At 45.0% G+C, this 26,813-nt stretch overlaps 1 protein-coding gene across 1 annotated transcript; it reads right to left on the bottom strand.

Annotated features, from left to right (window-relative positions):
• Positions 1-178: 178 nt before the first annotated feature.
• Positions 179-26,813, bottom strand: st6galnac2 (ST6 (alpha-N-acetyl-neuraminyl-2,3-beta-galactosyl-1,3)-N-acetylgalactosaminide alpha-2,6-sialyltransferase 2; the record flags this gene model as incomplete). The annotated part of the gene is made up of 8 exons (XM_084329251.1): positions 179-358; positions 9,775-9,877; positions 12,343-12,423; positions 13,460-13,563; positions 24,028-24,166; positions 24,835-24,997; positions 25,515-25,686; positions 26,748-26,813. 8 exons carry the CDS (start codon positions 26,811-26,813, stop codon positions 179-181), a joined length of 1,008 nt encoding a protein of 335 aa, XP_084185377.1.

Below are 26,813 nucleotides of genomic sequence, written 5' to 3'. Positions count from 1 at the left end.
GAGGGTGTAGATGGTGCATGTTTACTGTATGAATGATATTTACTCTAGACTCGGGGAACATAGGACCCTTTTTATCGGGAACGAGGAACATAGGACCCCGGGGAACATAGATACGCTCCCGGCAGAACTACTTGGACAAAAGCAGTCGCGTTTCCTGTGCTTCTGGCTCCGCGGCTCGTCAGCCTCCCGCTGTTCTCGCGTAAAGCCGCATGACGTGTCGAGAGTCCAGCATTTGCCACACCAAGCTCTCCATCTGCATGTCGTGGTTGGCGTAGAACCGCAGAGGCTTCATCACAGGATCGTAGTAGTGGTCGGAGAAGAAAGCGTAATCCTTCGTGATGAAGCCATAAGCGGATACCTGGGGATAGGATCACATGCACAGTTACCACAGTTAGACATTATTATTATTATTTTTTTTTATTATCTTTTCCCCCCCTCCTTTTTCCGATTTTTCTCCCATCCCACTGTTAGTCGTTATGCCAATTCCCAACCCCCTTCCTGGTTGTTGCGCACTCCCCCCTACTGTTCGTCCGGGAGGCCGGAGACTGTCACATGCTTTCCTCCAACACATGTGCAGCCAGCCGGCAGCCAGCCTGGCCGCGCAGATTCTCACTGGGAGAGTGTAACGTGTGGAAGGTCACACTACCTCCCTCCAGATCCTACCCTCGCTGTGCAGGCGCCCCGACCGAACTGTAGGGATCGCTGTCCACAACGCCCAGGAGGACCCACCCACCAGCTTTCCCACCCCTAACACTGCCAATTGTGTTAGTATGAACGACCAGCCAAGCTGATAGCAACGCCGACAGCTGGACTCGAACCCAGCGTCTCCAGCGTTGATGGCGAGCGCCTTGCCCACTACACCACCTAGCCGCCACAGTTACACATTATGACCATCATATTTCATTTCATTTTCCATTTCAAACCTTTATTTCAACTCGGGGGACACTGATGTCACCCTCACTTACAGCGACGACGAGCTCACAAAACAAACACACGGTTTATCATCAAATTCATACATAATAGGCACAACAAATAAGAATAAACAATAAAAATCCGCTCAGACAAGTCGACACACGGTGGTCGGACATCATAGGCTACTTTTAAACGCAGCAAGAGAAGGAAGAAGCTTCAGCTTCCGAGTCAGTTGGAGAACATTCCATTCCAGCATCAAAGGAAAAAAGCAGAGCAAACTGGAGGAACCCATATATGCTTTATAATATGCATAGTATGAGTTTAAATCCTCTCCCGTGTCGACTTTCACGCTTCATTTACACATCGACACAGTTTCCATTTTCCATTCTCGAAGACACTCTGATGTCACGAGACCGCCGCCATCTTGGTATGAGGGTAACAAAACGGATTTCTACCATCAAATGCATGCGTTGAGCTCCGTTTTTATTACATGTTTTATCACATTCTTGTTCATTTCATAACATTTTCATACGATTTGTTTTGAAAATATTGAGGCCAACATGGCATTTCACTATTTCGAAAGCCTTTCTGGTGATTCTAAGGCAAGATATGAGTCAAAGAAGCTCCCCCTGATTGACTGGTGTTGTGGTCGTAGTAGCTACATGCTAAGCTAACGTTAATTACATCATATCGAACCGATAGGAGCTTATTTGATCTAATCTTACGCGGTGGTACCACGTGTGCCACTAACCGATCAAACATCCACGTAAGATTAGATAAGATAAGCTCCTATCGGTTCGATATGATATAATTAACGTTAGCTCAGCATGTAGCTATTTGTCTAGTTAACGTAGATAACGTTAGCTGCCAGCCACTTTTTTGATGGTATAAAACTTGCGATTTGGATTTCTGTTTTTGTCATTAGTACAACGCGTAACACAGCAGCTCTTTGGCATTGTGAAGGACTGAAGAAAATTCCGCTTGATTGTCTTTAATTTGCCGCTTTAACAATCCGTTTCTCCACTAAATGAAGCGTACACAATGTACCAGGCGGGACAGTTTCCCCCCACGCTGCAGTTGCGTAGCAACAACAGACAGGAAGTTAACTTCGAGAATATACGAATATGAAATCATGGGGCAAAGTCAATAGGTTATAAGTGTGAACAGAGGCAGAGAAAATCAATGTGGCGCTGCTACTGTATGGGATCCAAGCCGATTATATCAACGAGGATCACGGCTTCCAAATGAACTAGTTTCATTCCTGAAATTAGTTTTATGGCTGCTTGACAAACAGGTGTATAAAGATGGCGGCTCCTCCTCGATGCGTGCCCAGGCTGTGTCCATTACTATTGACTACTGTAATCTTCCCTCACTACCTAGTACCACTTGTCTCCTACCATGGGGGTAAAGTGGAAGAGATGAGGGAAGGAAGAAAGGAGAGGAGGGGAGAATTAGGACATTTTCTGTGCATCTGCATCACAGCGTCGTTGTGACCGACGTCTTTTCACCGACGACTTTTGTAGGTAAAACTCTGTGTCCAAAATACACGTGGATCTTTTGAGATTAAATCATAGAATCAGCTCTCAAAACATGAAATAGACACTTAATTCAGTGTTGTCTCTGCGGCCCTCGTTCTCTGCTGCAGTGAGCGTGACAGCTGGGTCAAGATTTGATTTTTGATTTGATTTTGATTTTATTACGGATCCCCATTAGCTGGTGCCAAAGCAACCAGCTAGTCTTCCTGGGGTCTACACAAAAAAACATACAAAAACTATTATTATTGCAAAACAAAATTATTAAAATTCAGTACTCAACACACAATGCATAATGAAACTAACAATTAAGATGGTTAAAATTACATGCAAGCACAGAAACAAAACAAAAAAATAAAATAAATAAAATACTAGTGTTAAATACAATTTAAGATCATTTTTAAACGTGAATCTACTGTAAATGCAGCAGAGGTTTTGAGGCAGGTTATTCCAAAGAGTTAATGCTCTAAAAATAAAAGATCTCCTTAAAGCGTTGTTTTTTTGACCTGGCAAATCAAGCTGCCCACTACTGGAACCTCTAGTGCAGGGAGGGGCAACTGGCGGCCCGCGGGCCGCATGCGGCCCTCACCGACTATGGCTCCTTTCGATCGATTAGTCGACTATTCGACTAATAGGGGTCAGCCCTAGTGTGGACATATTCAACACTGTTGAAAGTGCCGTGCAGCAATATGGGGGGCTTGATAAACTGTCCGCTGTTGTTACCGATGGAGCACCCGCAATGAAAGGAAAACACACAGGATTCGCCGGGCTTCTAAGGCAGAGTGGCGTTGAGTGTCCAATGCTGCACTGCATTATACATCAGGTAAGTTCGCTAACATAATTTCCATCTATTGTGGATCACTAATAATCAGGGGTGCAGTGGTCATGCCACGCGGTACCACGCCGTCCCAGCACTTTTCTGAGCAGAAGTACGTGCACAGATGTGCACGTGCGTGCACACAAAAATTAAACGTTATTTCATCTGATGCAGATCGCATGCACAAACATTGAAGTTGACATTCCTTCTATTGTCCAACAGGAGAGACCACAAGTGTCTCATTAAAGACAGAACACTGTGGGGGAGGGTGAATGTCATGCCAGTTTCATAAAGGGTCAATGGGAGGCATGTAGAATTGCACAAAAAGGAATTCATTATTCTGATGAGTATTGCACTTGGCTACTTGTTTACTTTTGTAGTGTTCAGATAACACTGAAATGCATGTTATGGATATGAAGCACTCAGGAATGTTTTGTTTAGTAGCAGGATAAAAGTTTATACATTTAACAAAATCATTTATTATTGCACTTTTGATTTACTGTTGTAGTGAAATGCAGCAGGAATGCTGCTTTGTGTTTGTTGAGCAGTGGGCTTTAAGTTCATACATTTATTTTAATAGAAGCCTTAATTATAATTTGTCATTTTTGTATATATTTGGGTTACACAGCAATACTTTCAAATTCAGCTGTATTTATAAATTCATAAAGTTGAAATTAAGCATTACTAAATGCGTTTGAAATGGAATAAAAACAAAGTTACAACAAATTATAATAGTTTATATGCCTTATTTATCACATCTGTGACTATTATGGGCTATTTGAGTGATGGGGTACTACTGGCGGGACTGCCGATAAACAATGCGCCCCCCCAGATTGAGTGTGGACATTTAGTGGCTCTCACCATATACAAAGTTGCCCACCCCTGCTCTAGTGTAATAAATGCTCATTGGATTTTTGGTGTTTAATGCCCTTGCATACCTGGTTAGACTATTATTGCACTCTGCCGGGGAAATTCCAGGGGCGTTCTGGTTGAAAACACTTGACGACTAGGTGAAGGTATATACGCAGGTCGGGACGTCGGACGCCACGTGGTTTCATCCACACTGTCCCTGGAGAGGCGCCGGGGGCGGGGGCCAACACGTCACCATCTACGAGAGACGCACTCAACGTGCGCCGCGTGTCTGACTGTGGCTCGCAAGTCTCGAGAGCCGTTCACCCGATCAATTTTACACTTGGCAGGGGTGTATTGCTATATTTGAAAATTTGAAATTTGAAATGAGAAATTATGACATTTGGAAATGTGACATTTGGAATTTTAAATGTGAAATTAGATTTTTTTTTTATTTAAACATTTTGATTTTGAATTTATAAATGGGTGGTGGTAGTGAAAGGGTTAACCTTCTGTAGTGTGGTAGTGAAAGGGTTAACCTTCTGTCGTGTGGTAGTGAAAGGGTTAACCTTCTGTTGAGTGGAATTAAAAGGTTAACCGTCTGTTGTGTGGTAGTGAAAGGGTTAACCGTCTGCAGTGTGGTAGTGAAAGGGTTAATTGATGGCCTAAAAAGAAAGAAAATAAAATAAAACTAGACAATTCCGCGCAGGGGAAATTGTGAAAGTGTGGGTGACGCCTGTGCACCGCCGGCCAACGGGGGAGAGGGTCTCTCGCGAGTCTATATGACAAACGGTTCAAAGGATACAAAAAGGGGGCGCGGCCTAAGGATCGGGGGAGTGGTCAACATAGACCAATGAAAGAGGATATCCCTACTGAGTGCAATGACACAAGTTCAAGTTCAAGTTCTTTAATAGTTGTCATACAGAAGTACAGAATACTTTCATACAAAATGCTTCTTACTGTTACGCTCCAGAGACTGTGCTAGACAAGATAGTATCAAATAACATAATAACATAATATAGCATGAATTTAGAAGAAGAAAATGAGGTCACAGTGTTCGGTATAGACATATGTACAATGTTCTGAGTTACCATATAATATACAATACACAATACTATGCAGTGTACTAATGTACAGTACTATCTAGTGCAAAGCAGAAATGGGATGAGGTACAATTTTAGGTACAATTTACAGTAAGGTGTACGAGTTGTAGTGCAATCCTTCATCCATAAATATAAAGTGTGGGGAGTGGGTGCTACAGTGTGTTTGTTTAAAGTGGGTGTGTGCTATAAAGTGTGTGGAGTGGGTGCTACAGTGTGTTTGTTTAAAGTGAGTGTGTGCGTGTGGATGTGTGTGCTATGTGCGTTTGGTGGTTGTTGTTGTGTAGTGTTCATTCATTGTTCGTTTAGCAGCCTGATGGCCTGGGGATAACCCGCAAGTCGCATAGCACTATTACACTATTACACACTATTACACTATTACACACTATTACACTATTACACTATTACACACTATTACACTATTACACACTATTACACTATTACACACTATTACACTATTACACACTATTACACACTAATACACTATTACACACTATTACACTATTACACTATTACACACTATTACACTAGTACACACTATTACACACTATTACACTATTACACACTATTACACTATTACACACTATTACACTATTACACACTATTACACTATTACACACTATTACACTATTACATACTATTACACTATTACATACTATTACACACTATTACACTATTACACACTATAACACTATTACACTATTACACACTATAACACTATTACACTATTACACTATTACACACTATTACACTATTACACACTATTACACTATTACACACTATTACACTATTACACTATTACACACTATTACAATATTACACACTATTACACTATTACACACTATTACACACTATTACACTATTAGACACTATTACACTATTACACTATTACACACTATTACACTATTACACACTATTACACTATTACACACTATTACACACTATTACACTATTACACACTATTACACTATTACACTATTACACACTATTACACACTATTACACTATTACACACTAATACACTATTACACTATTACACACTATTACACTATTACACACTATTACACTATTACACACTATTACACTATTACACTATTACACACTATTACACTATTACACACTATTACACTATTACACTATTACACACTATTACACACTATTACACTATTACACTATTACACACTATTACACTATTACACTATTACACACTATTACACTATTACACACTATTACACACTATCACACACTATTACACACTATTACACTATTACACTATTACACACTATTACACTATTACACTATTACACACTATTACACTATTACACTATTACACACTATTACACTATTACACACTATTACACAATATTACACTATTACACACTATTACACTATTACACACTATTACACTATTACACTATTACACTATTACAATATTACACAATATTACACTATTACACACTATTACACACTATTACACTATTACACTATTACACACTATTACACTATTACACACTATTACACTATTACACTATTACACACTATTACACTATTACACTATTACACACTATTACACTATTACACTATTACACGATTACACTATTACACTATTACACACTATTACACTATTACACTATTACACACTATTACACTATTACATAATATTACACTATTACACTATTACACACTATTACACTATTACACACTATTACACTATTACACTATTACACACTATTACACTATTACACCGAGTACAATGGCACAATCCGCAAGTCTCTACGACAAACGGTTCAAGAGATACACTGAGGGGGTGTGGCCTAAGGGGGCGTGGTCTAAGGATCGGGGGAGTGGTCAACATCGACCAATGAAAGGTGGTCAACATCGACCAATGGCACAATCCGCAAGTCTCTACGACAAACGGTTCAAGAGATACACTGAGGGGGTGTGGCCTAAGGGGGCGTGGTCTAAGGATCGGGGGAGTGGTCAACATCGACCAATGAAAGGTGGTCAACATCAACCAATGAAAAATGAAAGAGGATATCCCTACTGAGTACAATAGACCACTACACTTCCGCGTTACATTGAAATCAAGGAGGAGATTGCGGGGGGGTCAAATGAATGGATGTGGACGAGAGCCGTGATGGAAGTGGTTGCCGATACGGCTGTGGGGGTGCTAGAGACATGATCGAATAGACGTTTATGCGCCTCGCTCTCCTGAACACGGCGTGACCCATAACTAATCGATCAGAACTAAATCGGCAGAGAAAAAGCCCATTTTAAAGCACCTATTCCGCTTGGACATGCGCAGAGTGCCTATGGAGTCTGGACGACGCGAGATGACGCTCGAATGAATGTGGACCGTTCTATCAGAGGGGGGAGCTTCGGTGGCCAATGTCCTTTCAGCCGAACAGGATAATGAAAAAATGATCCCACTAAATGGCCAGACGTGTCTTATGGCGACATCTACAATTACCTCATTGAGTCTCCAGGTAGACTAATGTTTATATTTAAGTGCAGCGGTCTGTAGCCACTTACATGACCATCGAAGCTCCCCCCTCTGATGGAACAGTCCACATTCATTCGAGCGTCATCTCGCGTCGTCCAGACTCCATGGGCACTCTGCGCATGTCCAAGCGGAATAGGTGCTTTAAAATGGGCTTTTTCTCTGCCGATTTAGTTCTGATCGATTAGTTATGGGTCACGCCGTGTTCAGGAGAGCGAGGCGCATAAACGTCTATTCGATCATGTCTCTAGCACCCCCACAGCCGTATCGGCAACCACTTACATCACGGCTCTCATCCACATTCATTCATATGCACCCCCCGCAATCTCCTCCCTGATTTCAGAATCCCGGAAGTGTTACGGTGGTCTATGACACAACCCGCAAGACACAACCCGCAAGACAGAGGGCGCTGTCCAGCAATTCAGTACTGCAACACAGTGATGGGCAATGATGGGTTAAGTGGATGATGTCATTGGCAGGTCAGCTGAGCCATGAGCCCTGAGCCTCACAGCTGTTAAGCCTGAACCAATCAGCCATGAGCACAATGACTTGCATATTCTGAATTTTCTTTACATGACTGCATTGTCACGTTGATTAAAAGAAAACTATAAGAGATGAAGCGTTGTGACGCGCACAGAAGCACTACAATGAGTAGGCGAAGGGTTGTGTGCGGTATTGTGGCATTCGTGCGATATTGTGGCACTCCTTCGGCGATCGGAACAGAAGGCTAAAAAATAGTGTGAAAAATGTGATTTCTAGAGTGCGATTGCATGGCGGTCAATGGGGAGGAGAACCTTCAAACAAATGGTCGTCAGTTGAGATAGAAATGTCCAATTCCATTTATTTTTCTTTTGTGAGCGGGCTGACAGCCGTGTCATCGTTTTGATGTGTGTTTTATTTCTACGTCCAAAATTGAGATCACACTCGCAATTCACCCAAGGTAGGGGAAAAAAGATTATTTCAGCTGCTACACTCTAAATTGCAATGCATTTCCAATGGGACCGAAATTTTACCGTTTAAAGTCGATTCGTAGCCAGACGGTGCGGTGAAACTTTACAAGTTCGGAGACCGCTGTTGCCATAGGCAAGCCGCTCGTTTTGATACCTTTCACGTGTATGGTGCGCGAACGCTCTGGCACGAGCGGTGTTTGAAAAATTCGGTGGATCTCGCACTCTAAATTGCAATGCATTTCCGAAATTTTACCGTTTAAAGTCGATTCGTAGCCAGACGGTGCGGTGAAACTTTTACGAGTTCGGAGACCGCTGTTGCCATAGGCAAGCCGCTCGTTTTGATACCTTTCACGTGTATGGGGCGCGAACGCTCTGGCACGAGCGGTGTTTGCAAAATCGGTGGATCTCGCACTCTAAATTGCAATGCATTTCCGAAATTTTACCGTTTAAAGTCGATTCGTAGCCAGACGGTGCGGTGAAACTTTACGAGTTCGGAGACCGCTGTTGCCATAGGCAAGCCGCTCGTTTTGATACCTTTCACGTGTATGGGGCGCGAACGCTCTGGCACGAGCGGTGTTTGCAAAATCGGTGGAATAAAGAATAATAAAAAGAGTAACAAGAACAACAGTGTGGGTGGCAACCTGGCTTCGCCAGGTCACCCACACTAATAAATGAGATTCCAACCCAGAAACAAAGCAGTGCAGCCGGGAAGCAGACGTCCTCTGCCCCTCCTCTAGATCCATACCAGCGGTGTGAATCCAAAATGGATGGAATCAAACCGGGAAGCGTCAATACTTTTACCAACGGATTTCCAGTTCCGCGTGCGCGTTCTGTGATCTGAGTTAGGTAGTTTGCTGCTGTTCGAGGCGGAAACGGGCTAAGACACAGGTGTCACGCGATTGGGCGCACATGTCACATGACCAGAAACGTCAGTGGCCAATCAGAGCGCACCAGAAACGTCAGATCGCAGAACGCGAATGCGGAACTGGAAATCCGTTGGTAAAAAAATAGACGCAACCGGGAAGCTGTCGTGTCTACATCACCTGTTCTACTGCATGTAAGGAGGAGGTCAACTGTGCTGACCTGGTGGAGAGAGAGAGAGGAGGTCGACTGACCTGGTCACATGTGTGCAGGGCGGCCATCAGCATCAGAGCGCCGGTGCTCGGCATGTAGAGGTGTCTGGTCTTGGCGTACGTCAGCAGAGGGGACTTCAGGAAGCTGAGGACAGGGTTCCCACAGAGACATTGCTAAATGAAATTCTTTTTATCAAATTTTTATTTTCACTCTTTTCAAAAACAAACACAACACAAACACAAACACAATAATTACAATACTGACAAGGCAACACAAATAACTAAAATATCAGATCCATGCAACATGAAATTCAAGGACTTTCAAGTACTTTTCCAAGCACTATTTGTCATTTAAAAGGGCATTTAACAGTTTACAATTCAGCTATAAAGATATATCTAACAAATTTAACCTCACCAACTCCATTTATTATTTCTATCTACAGTTAAGAGCAGCTTTAAGGGCTCATGGAGTCCCATTAAAGGTGCCACTTGAGCACCACAGATATCACAAATTCTTTTATGAAAAGGAGACATCGAGAGGCTTTGTATCTGAGTTTTATTGTCACTTACTTACGTCCTCATATGAGGTCCTTCCCCTAGACTTAGTTTGGAGGAAGGATATACCAAACTTGGAAGTAGATTTTGATTGGGATGAAGTCTGGGAAAACGTTCGGCTGTCGTCACGCAACCCGGATCATCAACAGATTAATCTTAATTTTATTCATAGGACTTACTTAACTCCTAGACGTTTGCACCTAATGGGGCTTAAACAAGACCCTCGATGCTCCTTGTGTTTAAACGGTGATATTGGTACATTTATGCATATGTATTGGGAATGCCCTCCTGTTAAGATATTCTGCGAAGAAGTAACCACTCAATGATCAGAATTTTTATTTCTGACCATACCTGTACTGCCTTCTGTATTGTTGTTGAATGATGTTTCTCAGTTATCAACCTCTGTACATGTAAAGAGACAAATTTTGTCCGGTCTTACGGCTGCCAAAAAGCTGATAGCATCACGCTGGATTCAACCGGATAAAATGTGCCGGAAGGTATGGGTTCTTACCTATCTCGATGTGATTTATCTAGAGATATCTACCGCACAAATTTTAGGTGTTAATGAAGCCAGCATAGCAATCTGGTTAGAGGTGATGGAGAAAATAAAGGATAGCATATGAATTTGTAATCCCTGGCGTTAAACGGAATAATGGATGGATAGTCCAAGAGGGGGTCCTGAGGGGGGGGGGGGGGAAGGGAAGGAGAAGGAAAGAGTGAAGAGCAAGCAAGAGCATATGTATTGTATTGTATTGTATTCATTATGTGTATATCTTTTAATCTACATTTATTTTGATTTAAGTACTGGACAGCCATTATTGTTATTATTATGTCGGTCATAGTCCTGTGATTTATTGTGTATTGTGTGTCTAGTTTTATGTTAAAAAAGGGTAAATAAAAAACATTTGTTCAAAAAAAAAATATATATAGTTTACAATTCACTTTTAAATGCTGTTTTTTATAGAAAAAAATCTGATCCAATATGTATGGCTTAAAACCAATTTCCGACAATTAGTTGCTTTAAATTAAAAAAATTCAATTTCTTGATTCAGAAATGTTTTATCATGGATGAACAAAACTTTCAATGCAAATGGTTGATTTGAATTTCAAGGACTTTTTAAGCAAAAATGGGCTGTTTTCAAATCATTCCAGGCCTTGACGTTTTTTTTTAAAGAATCAAGCATTTTAAGCACTTCAAGGACCTTGTGCGAACCCTGTGAGAAGTAACAAAAAGTTATTTCGGTATATCGGTATCTCTGTGTTTTATCTGTCCACCGACAAATAATCACGTCTCAGGGGCTGTGTTACGCTCCGTGACGGGGATCTCGACTTCCGTGCCTCACTGTGACTTCTGACTACAAATGATGTATTCACGGATAGATCATTTGACTCATTGTGTAAACAAGCTATTAGGATAATCATAGTGTAAACTACTAATGAGTTGGTTGCAGTCAACCAGCACCTGCCAACGGGTCTGACTGTCCCAGGTTTGATTGATTGATTCACTTTATTGTCATTACACAGTACAAGACAGTGCAAAGAGGTTGTGTACGTCCAACCAGGATGTGACAATCAACAGTCAGTTGCAATAAGACACACACTCACAGTCAACCAGCACCTGCCAGTGGGGGTCTGACCCTTTAGCTCCGCTGGTTAGTGAGGCCACCGGTGTGGATCCTACGGTCGCAGGTTCAAATCCACTCGGTTACAACAGCTTGTGGACCAGACCACATGTTCTTGTATAGTATAGTTTAGAAATAGCAAGTATAGCATAAGGATATAGAGTAAAAACGGTATATTGTATAGTAGTGTTGTACATAGGACCCAGTGCCTTAAATCCGTAGCTAACATTGTTTTGCACTATCTCAGGACTTTAGCATTGTCTATTTTTATCATGCCTATTTTATGTCTATTTTTATCACCCGTTTATTATGTCTATTTTATTATTTAGTATTATTGCACAATTAAAGTGGGCATGGCCACCCCGCATTTCACCGTATATGCCCTGGTATGTATGTGACAAATAAACCTCTTGAATCTAGAATGTTCCTTCACCTTTGTGTGACATAGGCGATGAAATCAGGGTGGAGCATCTTGAAGTGTTCAGGTGGTTTAAACCCAAAATACCTGGAGGGCCTGTTGGAAGGAATATACCTTGATTAAATAACAACGGTGACAGAAGATGTCTAAGTGGACTAACAACAGAACAATGTGGTTTATGTTCATCGGTACACCTCTGCACATCCACATTCAGTGACACCTTCAGTCCATGAGAGCCTGTTCAGCTGCTTTACCAATGGTATACCGCCACCTACCGGCCATGAAGGGATTTACAGGACACACATGTAATTATGGAAGGAAGACTATAAATGTACAGTTAACAAGAGGAAGAATGTAATAATTTGTGCTAACAAGAAAGTGCCCCCCCCCACCCCTTCAAATTTCCCTCTGGGTATAGCCTACATTCCCTACAAGATTAACTTTTTTCCCCCAAATCAAATGCCATGATTTTTTCCATGACTATTCCATGATATACAGTGCAATGCCCATGCCCCCGAGATGGGTCTCTCTTAAGCCTTTCACTACCACACTACCAAAGGGTTAACCCTTTCACTGCGACAATACATAAGGTTAACCTTTTCACTACCACACAACAAAGGGTTAACCCTTTCACAACCACACTACAGAAGGTTAACCCTTTCACTTAACCTTCTGTAGTGTGGTAGTGAAAGGTTAACCTTCTGTAGTGTGGTAGTGAAAGGGTTAACAAAGCTTGCATTATTCAGTGATACAGTAACTACTACTGAAGCTTTGAAGCCCCCCCCCCCCCCAAAAGAAAAATACTAATACTGTCATTCACTAGTATGCACTCTGTTACTAAGGAATCTACCTTGCGTATATTATTACCTACTATACTACTATGCACTCAAGTCTGTAGCACTCAAGTTCGACACTGTTTGATGAACAATTCTACTGACCCTTAGCTGCCAGAGCTGTACCCTTCCTGATGACTTGTTGTACAGAACTTGGATAAAGGCGTCAGCTAAATGATTCATTGTAAATGTAAATGTAAAATAAATGGTAATAGGGGACACACATTTCAGTCAATATCCATTAACCGCGTGTGTATTACCGTGTGAACCCAGGGTATGTAATGAATTCCACAACTCACTGGTCGCCAGTGTCTTCCCCGGTGGCGACGGTCACGCCCTGAATGGCTGCTCCCATCATCACATAATCTCTGACGCCTGAAGGGATGAAGATGTATCGTATTTCCTGAAGATGAGTTCACAGGAACGGGGATAACGACAGACGACAGCTCAATGTGTGATGCGAAAACCATGACCTTTTCCAACGTGACAAGATAAACATTTTGAACGGCCCCTTTGTGTTCCCTGTGGCAGTGTTCTGTTAAAGGAACACGCCAACTTTTTGGGAAATTAGCTTATTTGCCATCTACCCTGGAGTTAGACAAGCAGTCAGATGCATACCCTTTTCTTCTCTCTGCATGCATTAGGCTTAGGGGACAGCCGCAACGTTAGCCTAGCTTAGTGTCATTCACTGGAAGTAGGTGTGCCAGTGTAGCCTAGTTCCCAACACGAAATACACTCCAAATACAACTCCAAAACTTTCCTGTAAACATGTTGTGACCTGTGTATTTACCACATGAAAAAAAAATTGACATTTTCCCTAAGCCTAATGCATGCTTGTCTAACTCCAGGGTAGATGGCAAATAAGCTAATTTCCCAAAAGGCGTGTTCCTTTAATACAGGATCTGACAGGAAACAAACATGACTAACAACTAACCTTCATACCGTCTTTTACTGTTATGCACTTTGCTACTAAGTAATCTACTGTGCCTATATTACTACCTACTCTGCGCATAATGTCTATACTACTATGCACTCAAGAGTGTTGCACTCAAGTTCAACACTGTTTGATGAACAATATCGCTTACCCTTAGCTGCCAGAGTTGTACCCTTCCTGCTGACTTGTTGTTCACAATTTGTGAGTCGCTTTGGATGAAAGCGTTCAGCTAAATCACTAAATGTAAATGTAAAACGCCCCACCCGATCCCTCCGGTCCTCTTCCACTGCCTCCCTCACCGTCCACGCCGGCAATGGACTCTGCTGAACCGTTTAAGAACTGGGGTCGGTCGCTTTAAAGCAGCATTAAAGAAGTGGGGCCTGGCAGACAGCGCTGCATGTGAGTGTGGAGACCCTGAGCAGACTGTTGAGCATATCCTGACCATCTGCCCCCCCCTATACAGACCACCCTCGGAAGCCAGCCTCTTTGACGTGGGACCAGAGTTAAGGGCATGGCTACAAGATAGGGAGTTGGACCTCTGACGATACACGAAAGAAGATCCAAACTCAAACGTTTTGGTGATCGGGCCTTCTCACTGTGCTGCACCCCGACTCTGGAACACCCTCCCTCAGACCATCAGAGACTCTCCCTCACTCTCCACCTTCAAGTCCTGTCTCAAAACCAACCTGTTCTCCCTAGCATTTAACCTTCCATACCCATAACCACCCTCCTCCAACCTATCAACACCTTTTTCCCTGCCCTACCTTCTCTCTTCCCCTGCCTTTCCCACCCTCCCACCCCCCTCGGTTTCCCTTACTCACTTCCCGACTGCCTCCCCTACTGACTCCTGTATTTGTTGTCTGTTACTTGCGGTTCTATGCACAAGGGAGTTGCTTAGGTCCTTTACTCTTCTCCCTTTACATGTTACCGCTGGGTGATATCATCAGAGAACATAATGTAGATTTCCATAGCTATGCGGATGATACACAACTGTACATATCTGCTGAACCAAATGATACAGCGATTAGCTCCATTGCAGACTGCTTACTGGCAATAAATAAATGGATGAGTAAGAACTTCCTGAAACTAAACGAGAACAAAACTGAAATTCTAATTATCGGCTCCAAAACTAAAAAAGAAACATTAATAAAGAACCTGGGATGACTAACCCCTTGGATCAAATCTGAGGTCACTAGTCTTGGGGTTATCATAGATTCAGAACTGAACTTCAATTCTCATATTAGCAAAGTGACGAAAACATCGTTCTTCCATCTCAGAAATATAGCAAAAGTACGACCATTTATTAATCAGAACGATGCTGAGAAGCTAATTCATGCATTCATATCTAGCCGGTTAGACTACTGTAATGCACTTTTCACAGGTCTCCCTAAGAAAACCACAGAGAGGCTTCAGCTAATCCAAAACTCTGCAGCCCGACTGCTAACTAGAACCAAAAGGAGAGAGCACATTAGTCCAGTCTTAGCTGCTTTACACTGGCTTCCTGTAACATTTAGAATTGACTTTAAGGTCCTTCTCCTTACAAAGCTCTAAATGGACAGGGACCTAGCTACATCGCCAACACTCTAATAAATTACACACCAGCAAGAACACTGCGATCATCAGCTGCTGGACTACTAGAGGCTCCCAGAAGCAGTCAAAAGAGGATTGGTAATGCAGCCTTTATCAACTATGACCCAAAACTATGGAACAAACTACCCCAAAACATCAGGGAAGCCAACTCGCTAGACATCTTTAAAAGACAGCTTAAAACCTATCTCTTTTCTCAGGCATTTCACTGATAGATATCTGCTACCACCTAGTGGCAAGAGGAAACATCAGGGATATCCTGACACAACTTGTATTTACCTGCACTATTCTTTTTTTTTTTTAAACTTTGACCAGTCAGCTGGTTCTTTTCGCGTTTATCGCTTTTTCTGGTCAAGTATGACCGACAGAAACAGGTTGAATGGGGGTATAGATGGGGAAAGACACTCTGAGAAAATACGGCTAGTCCGGGAGTCGAACTCGCTACCCCAGATCCGTGACGCGCACGGTTGTCCCCGACGCCGAAATAGCGTTCGAGGTACGCGGTGAGCTACTGGAGCTCCCCTACCTGCACTATTCTTACCCTGCCTACTCTTATACACTGCCTATCAAATTCATGTGTCGGTTATTGCACTTTTTACTTCTTACTGATGACTATTTTTAAACTGAATCATTTTAAACTATTTTTATTATTTGCTAGATCCAAATGTGAAACACTGTGATTATTTGTATTACTGAATAGAGAGCCTATTAGGATGCTAGATCCTAATGTGAAACACTGATTTGCCATACCTTGCTATGCTCGCTCATGCCTGTATTTTTTATGTCCGTTCTATTTTATAATTTTTTTACTATTTTTAAACTGAATCATTTTAAACTATTTTTACTATTTGTGTTACTGAAAACTGTAAGCGGAGAGCCTATTGGGATGCTAGATCCTAATGTGAAACACTGTGATTCTACCTGTCTATCTTTTTATGCTCGCTTATGCCTGTATTTTTTACTGTTGTGAAGCACTTTGAACTGCAACCTCTGTATGAAAAGTGCTATACAAATAAAGTTATTATTATTAAAGTTATTATTATTATGTTCTTGTGTATTCATATTGTGCCCTGTTTCCCTGTGGTTCTATGTTTCTTTGTTTCTTTTCTTTTTTTGTGTTATGGTTTGTAACCGACCCCAATCGCACAACACAAGACAGGTATGAGGGTAAGCCAAGAAACGGGCATTTATTGAAACAAAGGGAAACCGGCACTGTCCCTTTAAGGGAGAAACACAAAATACTGGAAATAACAAGAGGGGAAGGAACAGGCTAAGGGAACGCTAGGGGAAGGTTAAGGGAACACTAAGGGAAGGCTAAGGGAACGCTAGGGGAAGGTTAAGGGAACACTAAGGGAAGGCTAAGGGAATGCTAGGGGAAGGTTAAGGGAACACTAAGGGAAGGCTAAGGGAACGCTAGGGGAAGGTTGGAAGAAACAGGGAGGAACTAGGAGGACCGGACGGGAGGACTAGGAGGAACTAGAGAGGGGAGAACTAGGGACAGAGGGACAGGTACTGGGGGACATAGGGAACAGGTTCTGGGGAACAGAGGGCCAGGTTCTGGTGACAGAGGGACAGAGGCCCGCGGAGGCGGGCTGGGGACGAGGAGGACTAGAAAGGGGAGAACAGGGACAGAGGCCCGCGGAGGCGGGCTGGGGACAGGGAGGACTGGGAGGAACGGTGGGAAACATCAGGGCCGCTCTGCAGAACTCTCTCGGCAGATCTCCGAGGTGGGTAACGGCGGCCGAGAGGGAGAGAGGAGGGGGTTAAAGTACAAAGGGGAAAACAGAGCAGATGCAGGAGAGGTGACTAGTCCAAATACAAAAGTTATCAAAGTAAAAACTATCTTCGTGTAAAATACACAAAGAGCAAAGTTCCAAAAACAATCCAAAAGTGAATACCATCTTCGGTGTGAACAAACACACAGTGGGAGATGTAACGTCCAAAATAATATCCCAGTGAAAACAAACAGAGGCACACGCTGGGTGAGTGACTGTCTGATTAAAAAGGTGGTTATCTTCAGTGTTAAGAAACACACGAAAACGGAGATGATCAAGACAGTCAAATAAACTCACCCAGACGTAATGCGTATAATGCGTAAAGGAGCTGGAACAGCAGCGGGGCGAGGGCGTCGCCACCGGGGAGCCGGCTGTCCGAGCCGAGGTCAGAGTGGTGCTGGAACAGGCAGCGGGGCGAGAGCGTCGCCACCGGGGAGCCGGCTGTCCGAGCCGAGGTCAGAGTGGTGCGCCACTGCTTGGAGTGCGCGCCGGAACCGAGAGACGCATCTGGGGTGCGTCTGCGTGGAGGAGTGTGCCAAGCTTGGAGGTCTGGATGATGCGCTGGTACGGAGGAGCGTGCCAAGCTTGAAGGTCTGGAAGATGCGCGTCTGTGCGCTGGTACGGAGGAGCGTGCCAAGCTCGAAGGTCTGGAAGATGCGCGTCTGTGCGCTGGTACGGAGGAGCGTGCCAAGCTCGAAGGTCTGGAAGATGCGCGTCTGTGCGCTGGTACGGAGGAGCGTGCCAAGCTCGAAGGTCTGGAAGATGCGCGTCTGTGCGCTGGTACGGAGGAGCGTGCCAAGCTCGAAGGTCTGGATGATGCGCGTCTGTGCGCTGGTACGGAGGAGCGTGCCAAGCTCGAAGGTCTGGAAGATGCGCGTCTGTGCGCTGGTACGGAGGAGCGTGCCAAGCTCGAAGGTCTGGAAGATGCGCGTCTGCGCGCTGGTCTGGATGTGCGTCAGGTCGATAGCTGCGTGGGGGTCTGAAGTGGATCACTGGGATGCCTCCCGTGGAAGTCTAGGGAGCGCAGACCAGTCTCCCCCTCAGGCAACGGCGACAGCAGGCGAAGGCTGGAGCAACATCTCTACGCCAGAGAATCAAAACAGCATAGGCAGAACAGAGGACCTCCCGAAGGAGTCTTGATGTTTGAGAATATGATACGGCATGTTTACAACACGACCCCACGCCGAAACGAGGGGAAGAGCCCTGGTATTTAAAGCCCACAGGGGAACTAATTAGCCTGCCACCACAGGTGCGAGAGGTAATTGATAATCGAACTAAAAGTGTGAGTTCGGCACCAGACCAATCAAACACATAATGACAGGTAGTCCAGGTGTGGCCACTGAGAGTAAACGAGAGTAAAGAACGAGAGGGTGGGGGCTAGAGAGAGTGAGTGAGGAGGGAATTCCTAAACAGTAGGCTTAAAGAAAACAGAGAAAGTTGGTGAGCAGCGGACAAAACCTCACAGTACCCCCCCCTCAACGGGAGCCACCCGGCGACCCAAAAAAAATACAGACAGAGTGGCAGGGGGCAAAACAAGGCAAAAACAAAAGGTACTGGCCAAGCCAGCAGGGGAAGCCACCACAAGAGTGGGGCTAGCAAAAGAAACAGGGTCGCCGAGGGGTAACTAGGGTAGCAGAGGGGCAACTGGAGGAGCTGAGGGGTAACCAGAGGAGCTGAGGGGTAACTAGAGGAGCAGAGGGGTAACCAGAGGAGCCGAGGGGTAGGACCGGGAAAAGGACTAGCAGAGGGAAGGTTAGCTGCCAGGGCACTGATAGCTACAGGGCCTATGCTAGCTGTACTGCTACATCAACATAGAGGCTGCGCAAGCTGCCGGAGCTAGGCTAGCAGAGGGAAAGGGTAGCTGCCAGGGCACTGATAGCTACAGGGCCTATGCTAGCTGTACTGCTACATCAACATAGAGGCTGCGCTAGCTGCCGAGCTAGGCTAGCAGGGGGAAAGGGCAGCTGCCAAGGCACTGATAGCTACAGGGCCTATGCTAGCTGTACTGTTACATCAACATAGAGGCTGCGCTAGCTGCCGAGCTAGGCTAGCAGGGGGAAAGGGTAGCTGCCAAGGCACTGATAGCTACAGGGCCTATGCCAGCTATACTGCTACATTAACATAGAGGCTGCGCTAGCTGCCGGAGCTAGGCTGGCAGACAGGGCTGGACCAGCATGAGAGAACAAGCTAGCTGGAAGGACAGTCCTAACTGTGTGAGATAAACTGACCTTGCTAGCTGAAAGGGCAGTCCTAGCAGTGGGAATACTGACCTTGCCAGCTGAAAGGGCAGTCCTAGCAGTGGGATAAACTGACCTTGCTAGCTGAAAAGGCAGTCCTAGCAGTGGGAGCAAACTGACCATGCTAGCTGAAGGGGCAGTCCTAGCAGTGGGAGAGAAACTGACCTTGCTAGCTGAAAGGGCAGTCCTAGCAGTGGGAGATAAACTGACCTTGCTAGCTGAAAGGGCAGTCCTAGCAGTGGGGATAAACTGACCATGCTAGCTGAAAGGGCAGTCCTAGCAGTGGGGATAAAACTGACCTTGCTAGCTGAAAGGGCAGTCCTAGCAGTGGGAGATAAACTGACCTTGCTAGCTGAAAGGGCAGTCCTAGCAGTGGGAATACTGACCTTGCTAGCTGAAAGGGCAGTCCTAGCAGTGGGAATACTGACCTTGCTAGCTGAAAGGGCAGTCCTAGCAGTGGGAGAAAACTGACCCTGCTAGCTGAAGGGGCAGTCCTAGCAGTGCGAGATGCTACACAAAAAAGTGGAGGCCATGCAGAGGGACCGGGTTAGCTGCTTGGGCCTGGCTAGCTACAGGGCCTATGCCAGCTGCAAGGCTGCATTAACATAGAGGCTGTGCTAACAGCCGGGGCCAAGCTAGCAGACCGGGGCCATGCAGAGGGAATTGGGTTAGCTGCCTGGCATGGCTAGCTACAGGGCCCATGCCAGCAGCAAGGGCTGCATAAAACATAGAGGCTGTGCTAGCAGCCGGGGCTAAGCTAGCAGACTGGGGCTCTGCTGAGGGACTGGGTTAGCTGCCAGGGCAAGGCTAGCTACAGGGCCTATGCCAGCAGCAAGGGCTGCATAAACATAGAGGCTGTGCTAGCAGCCGGGGCAAGGCTAGCAGACAGGGGCCATGCTGGTAGTAGAGGCCTAACAAGCTGCAGGGGGGTCAAACAGGGCTAACAGGGAAGCCAACAGGGCTAACAGGGGAGCTAACAGGCTAACAGGGGAGCTAAACTGGGCTAACAGGGAAGCCAACAGGGCTAACAGGGGAGCTAACAGGGGAGCTAGAGGGGAACAAGAAAAGAAAGGCAAACTCAACATACACCGTCTGTGCTGGCTGGGGTCGTCGATTTGGTGGGGTCGTACTGTTATGGTTTGTAACCGACCCCAATCGCACAACACAAGACAGGTATGAGGGTAAGCCAAGAAACGGGCATTTATTGAAACAAAGGGAAACCGGCACTGTCCCTTTAAGGGAGAAACACAAAATACTGGAAATAACAAGAGGGGAAGGAACAGGCTAAGGGAACGCTAGGGGAAGGTTAAGGGAACACTAAGGGAAGGCTAAGGGAACGCTAGGGGAAGGTTAAGGGAACACTAAGGGAAGGCTAAGGGAATGCTAGGGGAAGGTTAAGGGAACACTAAGGGAAGGCTAAGGGAACGCTAGGGGAAGGTTGGAAGAAACAGGGAGGAACTAGGAGGACCGGACGGGAGGACTAGGAGGAACTAGAGAGGGGAGAACTAGGGACAGAGGGACAGGTACTGGGGGACATAGGGAACAGGTTCTGGGGAACAGAGGGCCAGGTTCTGGTGACAGAGGGACAGAGGCCCGCGGAGGCGGGCTGGGGACGAGGAGGACTAGAAAGGGGAGAACAGGGACAGAGGCCCGCGGAGGCGGGCTGGGGACAGGGAGGACTGGGAGGAACGGTGGGAAACATCAGGGCCGCTCTGCAGAACTCTCTCGGCAGATCTCCGAGGTGGGTAACGGCGGCCGAGAGGGAGAGAGGAGGGGGTTAAAGTACAAAGGGGAAAACAGAGCAGATGCAGGAGAGGTGACTAGTCCAAATACAAAAGTTATCAAAGTAAAAACTATCTTCGTGTAAAATACACAAAGAGCAAAGTTCCAAAAACAATCCAAAAGTGAATACTATCTTCGGTGTGAACAAACACACAGTGGGAGATGTAACGTCCAAAATAATATCCCAGTGAAAACAAACAGAGGCACACGCTGGGTGAGTGACTGTCTGATTAAAAAGGTGGTTATCTTCAGTGTTAAGAAACACACGAAAACGGAGATGATCAAGACAGTCAAATAAACTCACCCAGACGTAATGCGTATAATGCGTAAAGGAGCTGGAACAGCAGCGGGGCGAGGGCGTCGCCACCGGGGAGCCGGCTGTCCGAGCCGAGGTCAGAGTGGTGCTGGAACAGGCAGCGGGGCGAGAGCGTCGCCACCGGGGAGCCGGCTGTCCGAGCCGAGGTCAGAGTGGTGCGCCACTGCTTGGAGTGCGCGCCGGAACCGAGAGACGCATCTGGGGTGCGTCTGCGTGGAGGAGTGTGCCAAGCTTGGAGGTCTGGATGATGCGCGTCTGTGCGCTGGTACGGAGGAGCGTGCCAAGCTCGAAGGTCTGGAAGATGCGCGTCTGTGCGCTGGTACGGAGGAGCGTGCCAAGCTCGAAGGTCTGGAAGATGCGCGTCTGTGCGCTGGTACGGAGGAGCGTGCCAAGCTCGAAGGTCTGGAAGATGCGCGTCTGTGCGCTGGTACGGAGGAGCGTGCCAAGCTCGAAGGTCTGGAAGATGCGCGTCTGTGCGCTGGTACGGAGGAGCGTGCCAAGCTCGAAGGTCTGGATGATGCGCGTCTGTGCGCTGGTACGGAGGAGCGTGCCAAGCTCGAAGGTCTGGAAGATGCGCGTCTGTGCGCTGGTACGGAGGAGCGTGCCAAGCTCGATGGTCTGGAAGATGCGCGTCTGCGCGCTGGTCTGGATGTGCGTCAGGTCGATAGCTGCGTGGGGGTCTGAAGTGGATCACTGGGATGCCTCCCGTGGAAGTCTAGGGAGCGCAGACCAGTCTCCCCCTCAGGCAACGGCGACAGCAGGCGAAGGCTGGAGCAACATCTCTACGCCAGAGAATCAAAACAGCATAGGCAGAACAGAGGACCTCCCGAAGGAGTCTTGATGTTTGAGAATATGATACGGCATGTTTACAACACGACCCCACGCCGAAACGAGGGGAAGAGCCCTGGTATTTAAAGCCCACAGGGGAACTAATTAGCCTGCCACCACAGGTGCGAGAGGTAATTGATAATCGAACTAAAAGTGTGAGTTCGGCACCAGACCAATCAAACACATAATGACAGGTAGTCCAGGTGTGGCCACTGAGAGTAAACGAGAGTAAAGAACGAGAGGGTGGGGGCTAGAGAGAGTGAGTGAGGAGGGAATTCCTAAACAGTAGGCTTAAAGAAAACAGAGAAAGTTGGTGAGCAGCGGACAAAACCTCACATTTTGCCTATTGTCAGCTACTTTGGATCATTGAAAAGCGCTAAATAAAATAAATGTATTATTATTATTATTATTATTATTATTATTATTATTATTATTATTATTATTATTATTATTATTATTATTATTATTATTATGAAAAGGTCTATACTGCAGAAACACGCCCAAAACTACACATGGTGGTAATCTACCAATGAGAGCGTAGTCGTGTAGACTCCCATCTTTGAATTTCTTTTTTTTCTTATGAGAAATTCCTTCAATTTCACTTTTCAATGGACTGCATTTATATTTAGCGCTTTTATCCAATGTGCTTTACAACTTGTGCTTCACATTCACCCATTCACTCACACATTCACAGACCGATGGCGGAGGCGACCATGCAAGGTGCAGTTAGGGGTTATGGCCGTGAGAAAGCCCCCTAAGTGTCTTGCTCAAGGACACTTCCAGCGACTGTCACCCCTCTTTTTCAATCACTTCAGTTTTAACAGGTCTTTGCATTGAACATCCCACATGATAATTATTACTATGGTATTCCTGTGGAGGAGTTTGGAAGTGTCAAATATGATAGTATAACCGTGGTATTTCTAGGGTGGCGACAGTGGCTCAGGAGGTAGAGCGGGCGTCTCGTAATCGGAAGGATACCGGTCCGATTCTGGCCCCTCCCGGCCACGTGTTGAAGTGTCCTTGAGCAAGACACTTAACCCCTAACTGCTCCCGATGAGCAGGTTGGCACCTTGCATGGTTTCCCCCCTGCCGTCGGTGGGTGAATGTGTGAGTGAATGGGTCAATGTGAGGCATAATGTGTAAAGTGCTTTAGATAAAAACTGTTATATAAATGCAGTCCATTTACCATTTATAGTAAAACCATAGGAATTCTATGATGATTCGATTCGATTCGATTCAATCTAATCTAATTGAATCACCACATAGCATTCCTGTGGCTTTTTTTTCCAATTACAATAATACCAGAGTATTTCAGTAGTAAATCGCTAGTGTGAAGAAAACACAGGAATATTATAGTTTTCACTACAGTTCATCTTCGTATGGGGGGGGGGGGGGGGGGTTGTCTTACTGGGTTCTGGGGGACCTTGGTGAAGCCATCCTTCCAGTATAACTTGAGGGAGTGCTTCATTGTGTTGGTGGTGAACCCGTAGAAGGAGGTCTTTTGCCCCACATCGTCTTCAAAGCCTCTAGTCACCGCCCCGTTGACCCTGGGAGAAGATTTTAGTAAAGAAAAAATATTTGATTGATTTTTTTTGAATGAGCATTTTTTCAAAATAGTTAGGAGAAGGATGCTACTCTAGAATTAAATCTCGGTGTACAGTTGTAAAATGATCGAGGACAACACAATAAACCTCGAGCACTTATTTCCATCGTGGTCCAGGGGGCGAGTTGTCAAGCTCAAGATTGTGTGAGGTTTGAAGTTCCCCATTTAAAACCACGTCAGAGTCTTAGCTCAATGATGGGAAGTATAATATTTTTTTTATTTTAAATATCATTCTTTCCAAAAGCAAAGAGGTCGCTAATGGCGCGCATACCAACGAGGCTAACTGCCTAAGAAAACGGGCACAGAGGCACTGAAAGAGGATTTCACCCATCTAATGAACACACTAGACTAGACAAATATCAAGATGTATCCATCAGTGGACCAGTTGCATGCTTTCGCAGAGGACAAGAAGCCTTCAGTCGACCCCTTCAGACATTAAGCAATAAGCACCCTCCCCCCCCCCCCCCCACAGCCCAAATGGAATGATACAAAAAAAATATTATAATAATATTATAATATTTTTAAAATTTTGTATATATATATATATTTTTGCATTCGATAGTCGACTATACAAATCCTTAGTTGTGGGACAGGCCCACTGCACACACGCACCTGAAGACGAGGTCGTGGCCGTCTATGTCCTGTCCCTGCTTGGATCCCCTGAGGATGCCACCGTTGCCAACCACCGCACAGCTGACACACTGGTCAGGCGACCGGCGCTCAAAGAGACGGCTGCTGGGCCGGCCGCTGAGGGGGGCCAGCGTGGACCTGACCACTGGGGGACGTACACAGGAGGGAATAAGATGAAATAAGATTACGATACGATAAAATAGTGCTTTATTGATCCCCTTTGAGGAAATGGGGGAGCGTCATTGCAGCATGGGGGAGGGGGGAGGGGGATGTACAGGTATGGGCAGGGTAATACTGGAAAGAAATATGGGCAATACAATGTCATCTGAATATAAAAATATGAGAAAGAATGAACTGTAAAAAAAAAAGTGCAGATGAGGGTCTGTATGCCCTATATTGGTTATATTATATGTTACAATAAATATATATACGCAATAAAGAATTTGAATCTGTATAATATACTATGAGTAAGAGTAAAAGTAAACAATATACACAAGGTACCCTAACTGGCACGATAGACGTCATACGTTGTAGTCCGGTGCAGGTTTTGTTTTAACTTATCATCAAAAGTATAAATCTCAAGTATACCATTTATTTTGTGGGCATATATGATAGGTCAAAGGTTGACAACAGAGTCTAGGACAGGAAGTTCCAGTGTGTACCCCTCCGAGGCAGCCCTTTCCAGCCGTAGGGAGGCGCGCGCCTCGTCAGTCGTCGCCACGCGGCCTCGGAAAAGCTTCCACCCCACTGGAGCACCGGCACCGAGAAGTTGAACCGCTCTCGGATAAGCGGGTCCTCCCTCGTCGCTTTTCTCAGAGAACAGGGTCCTTCGATCTGATGGGGAGGGAAGAAGACCAACCAGTCTGAAGAAGTTACTTTCAACACATCTGTGTCACATTTAAACGCTCACCAGAGAGGGTGAAGGTGGCACAGTGAGGTTGTCAAACTTGTCAGCGATGGGAAGAATCTCTTTTTAAGGAGCCAAAGTGAAAGGCAACAGCGCCATCTCCAGGGCAACCGACTACGTTTACAAAGTGTGCTACTGTTCACTTTCCTTCTTCACAAAATCCCCTTTCCATGTACATGTCTACATATATTCACTGTCTACAACTGCCCTACACTGTAATCATAGTAATCATAATACATCACAACTACCTACCTCATACTATCATAGTCTACCCTATATGATAGCATGTACAATAGTGTGTATATATATATACATTTATATATTTACCACATGCAGTATCCATATCTGTCTCAATATACCTGCATACAATCCTTCTATATGCCTACTTATACACCTGCATATAACCCATATAACTCTGTATGATAGAATGTACAATAATGCTGTGTATATATATATATACACAGTATATACTTATTCTTAACGTATATATCTATCCACATCTGTCTGTACATACCTGCATATAATCATTTTTACATATCTGTAGATTCTTTATTTATAGCTATATACATATATATCCCTTACCTACTCTTACTAGTTACACTGCTGGCCAGTATGATATACCATAGTGTCTTTATACCTGTATCACTGTACAAATTAATACTACAACTCTGTACATAGTCTATATTATTTGTTTTCTTTATTTTCTTTATCTTTTTATCTTGATATGACTAGTGCTCTATTGTGGCCAGTGCTCTTACTGCTGAGCTGTTTCTCTGATCAACAATACATTTCATTGTACTGTTGACCCTGTGTGTTAACCCTTTCACTGCCGCACAACCAAATGGTTAACCCTTTCACCGCGACAATTCACATAAGGTTAACCCTATCACACGACCGTCGGTTGTGTGATAGTAAAAGGGTTAACCTTCTGTCGTGTGGCAGTGAAAGGGTTAACCTACACATCATGACATATAAAGTCCAACTGAACCGAGACCCACCATCTCTTCAGGTTCTGCTGTGGTAATGTGCCACGGGCCCCCAAGGCCGCTGTCAT

This window comes from Notolepis coatsorum (assembly GCF_963971535.1).
Source record: "Notolepis coatsorum genome assembly, chromosome: 14".
Taxonomy (NCBI): domain Eukaryota; kingdom Metazoa; phylum Chordata; class Actinopteri; order Aulopiformes; family Paralepididae; genus Notolepis; species Notolepis coatsorum.
Note: the sequence above shows the minus strand (reverse complement) of the source record. Positions and strands in the feature narration are given on the sequence as shown.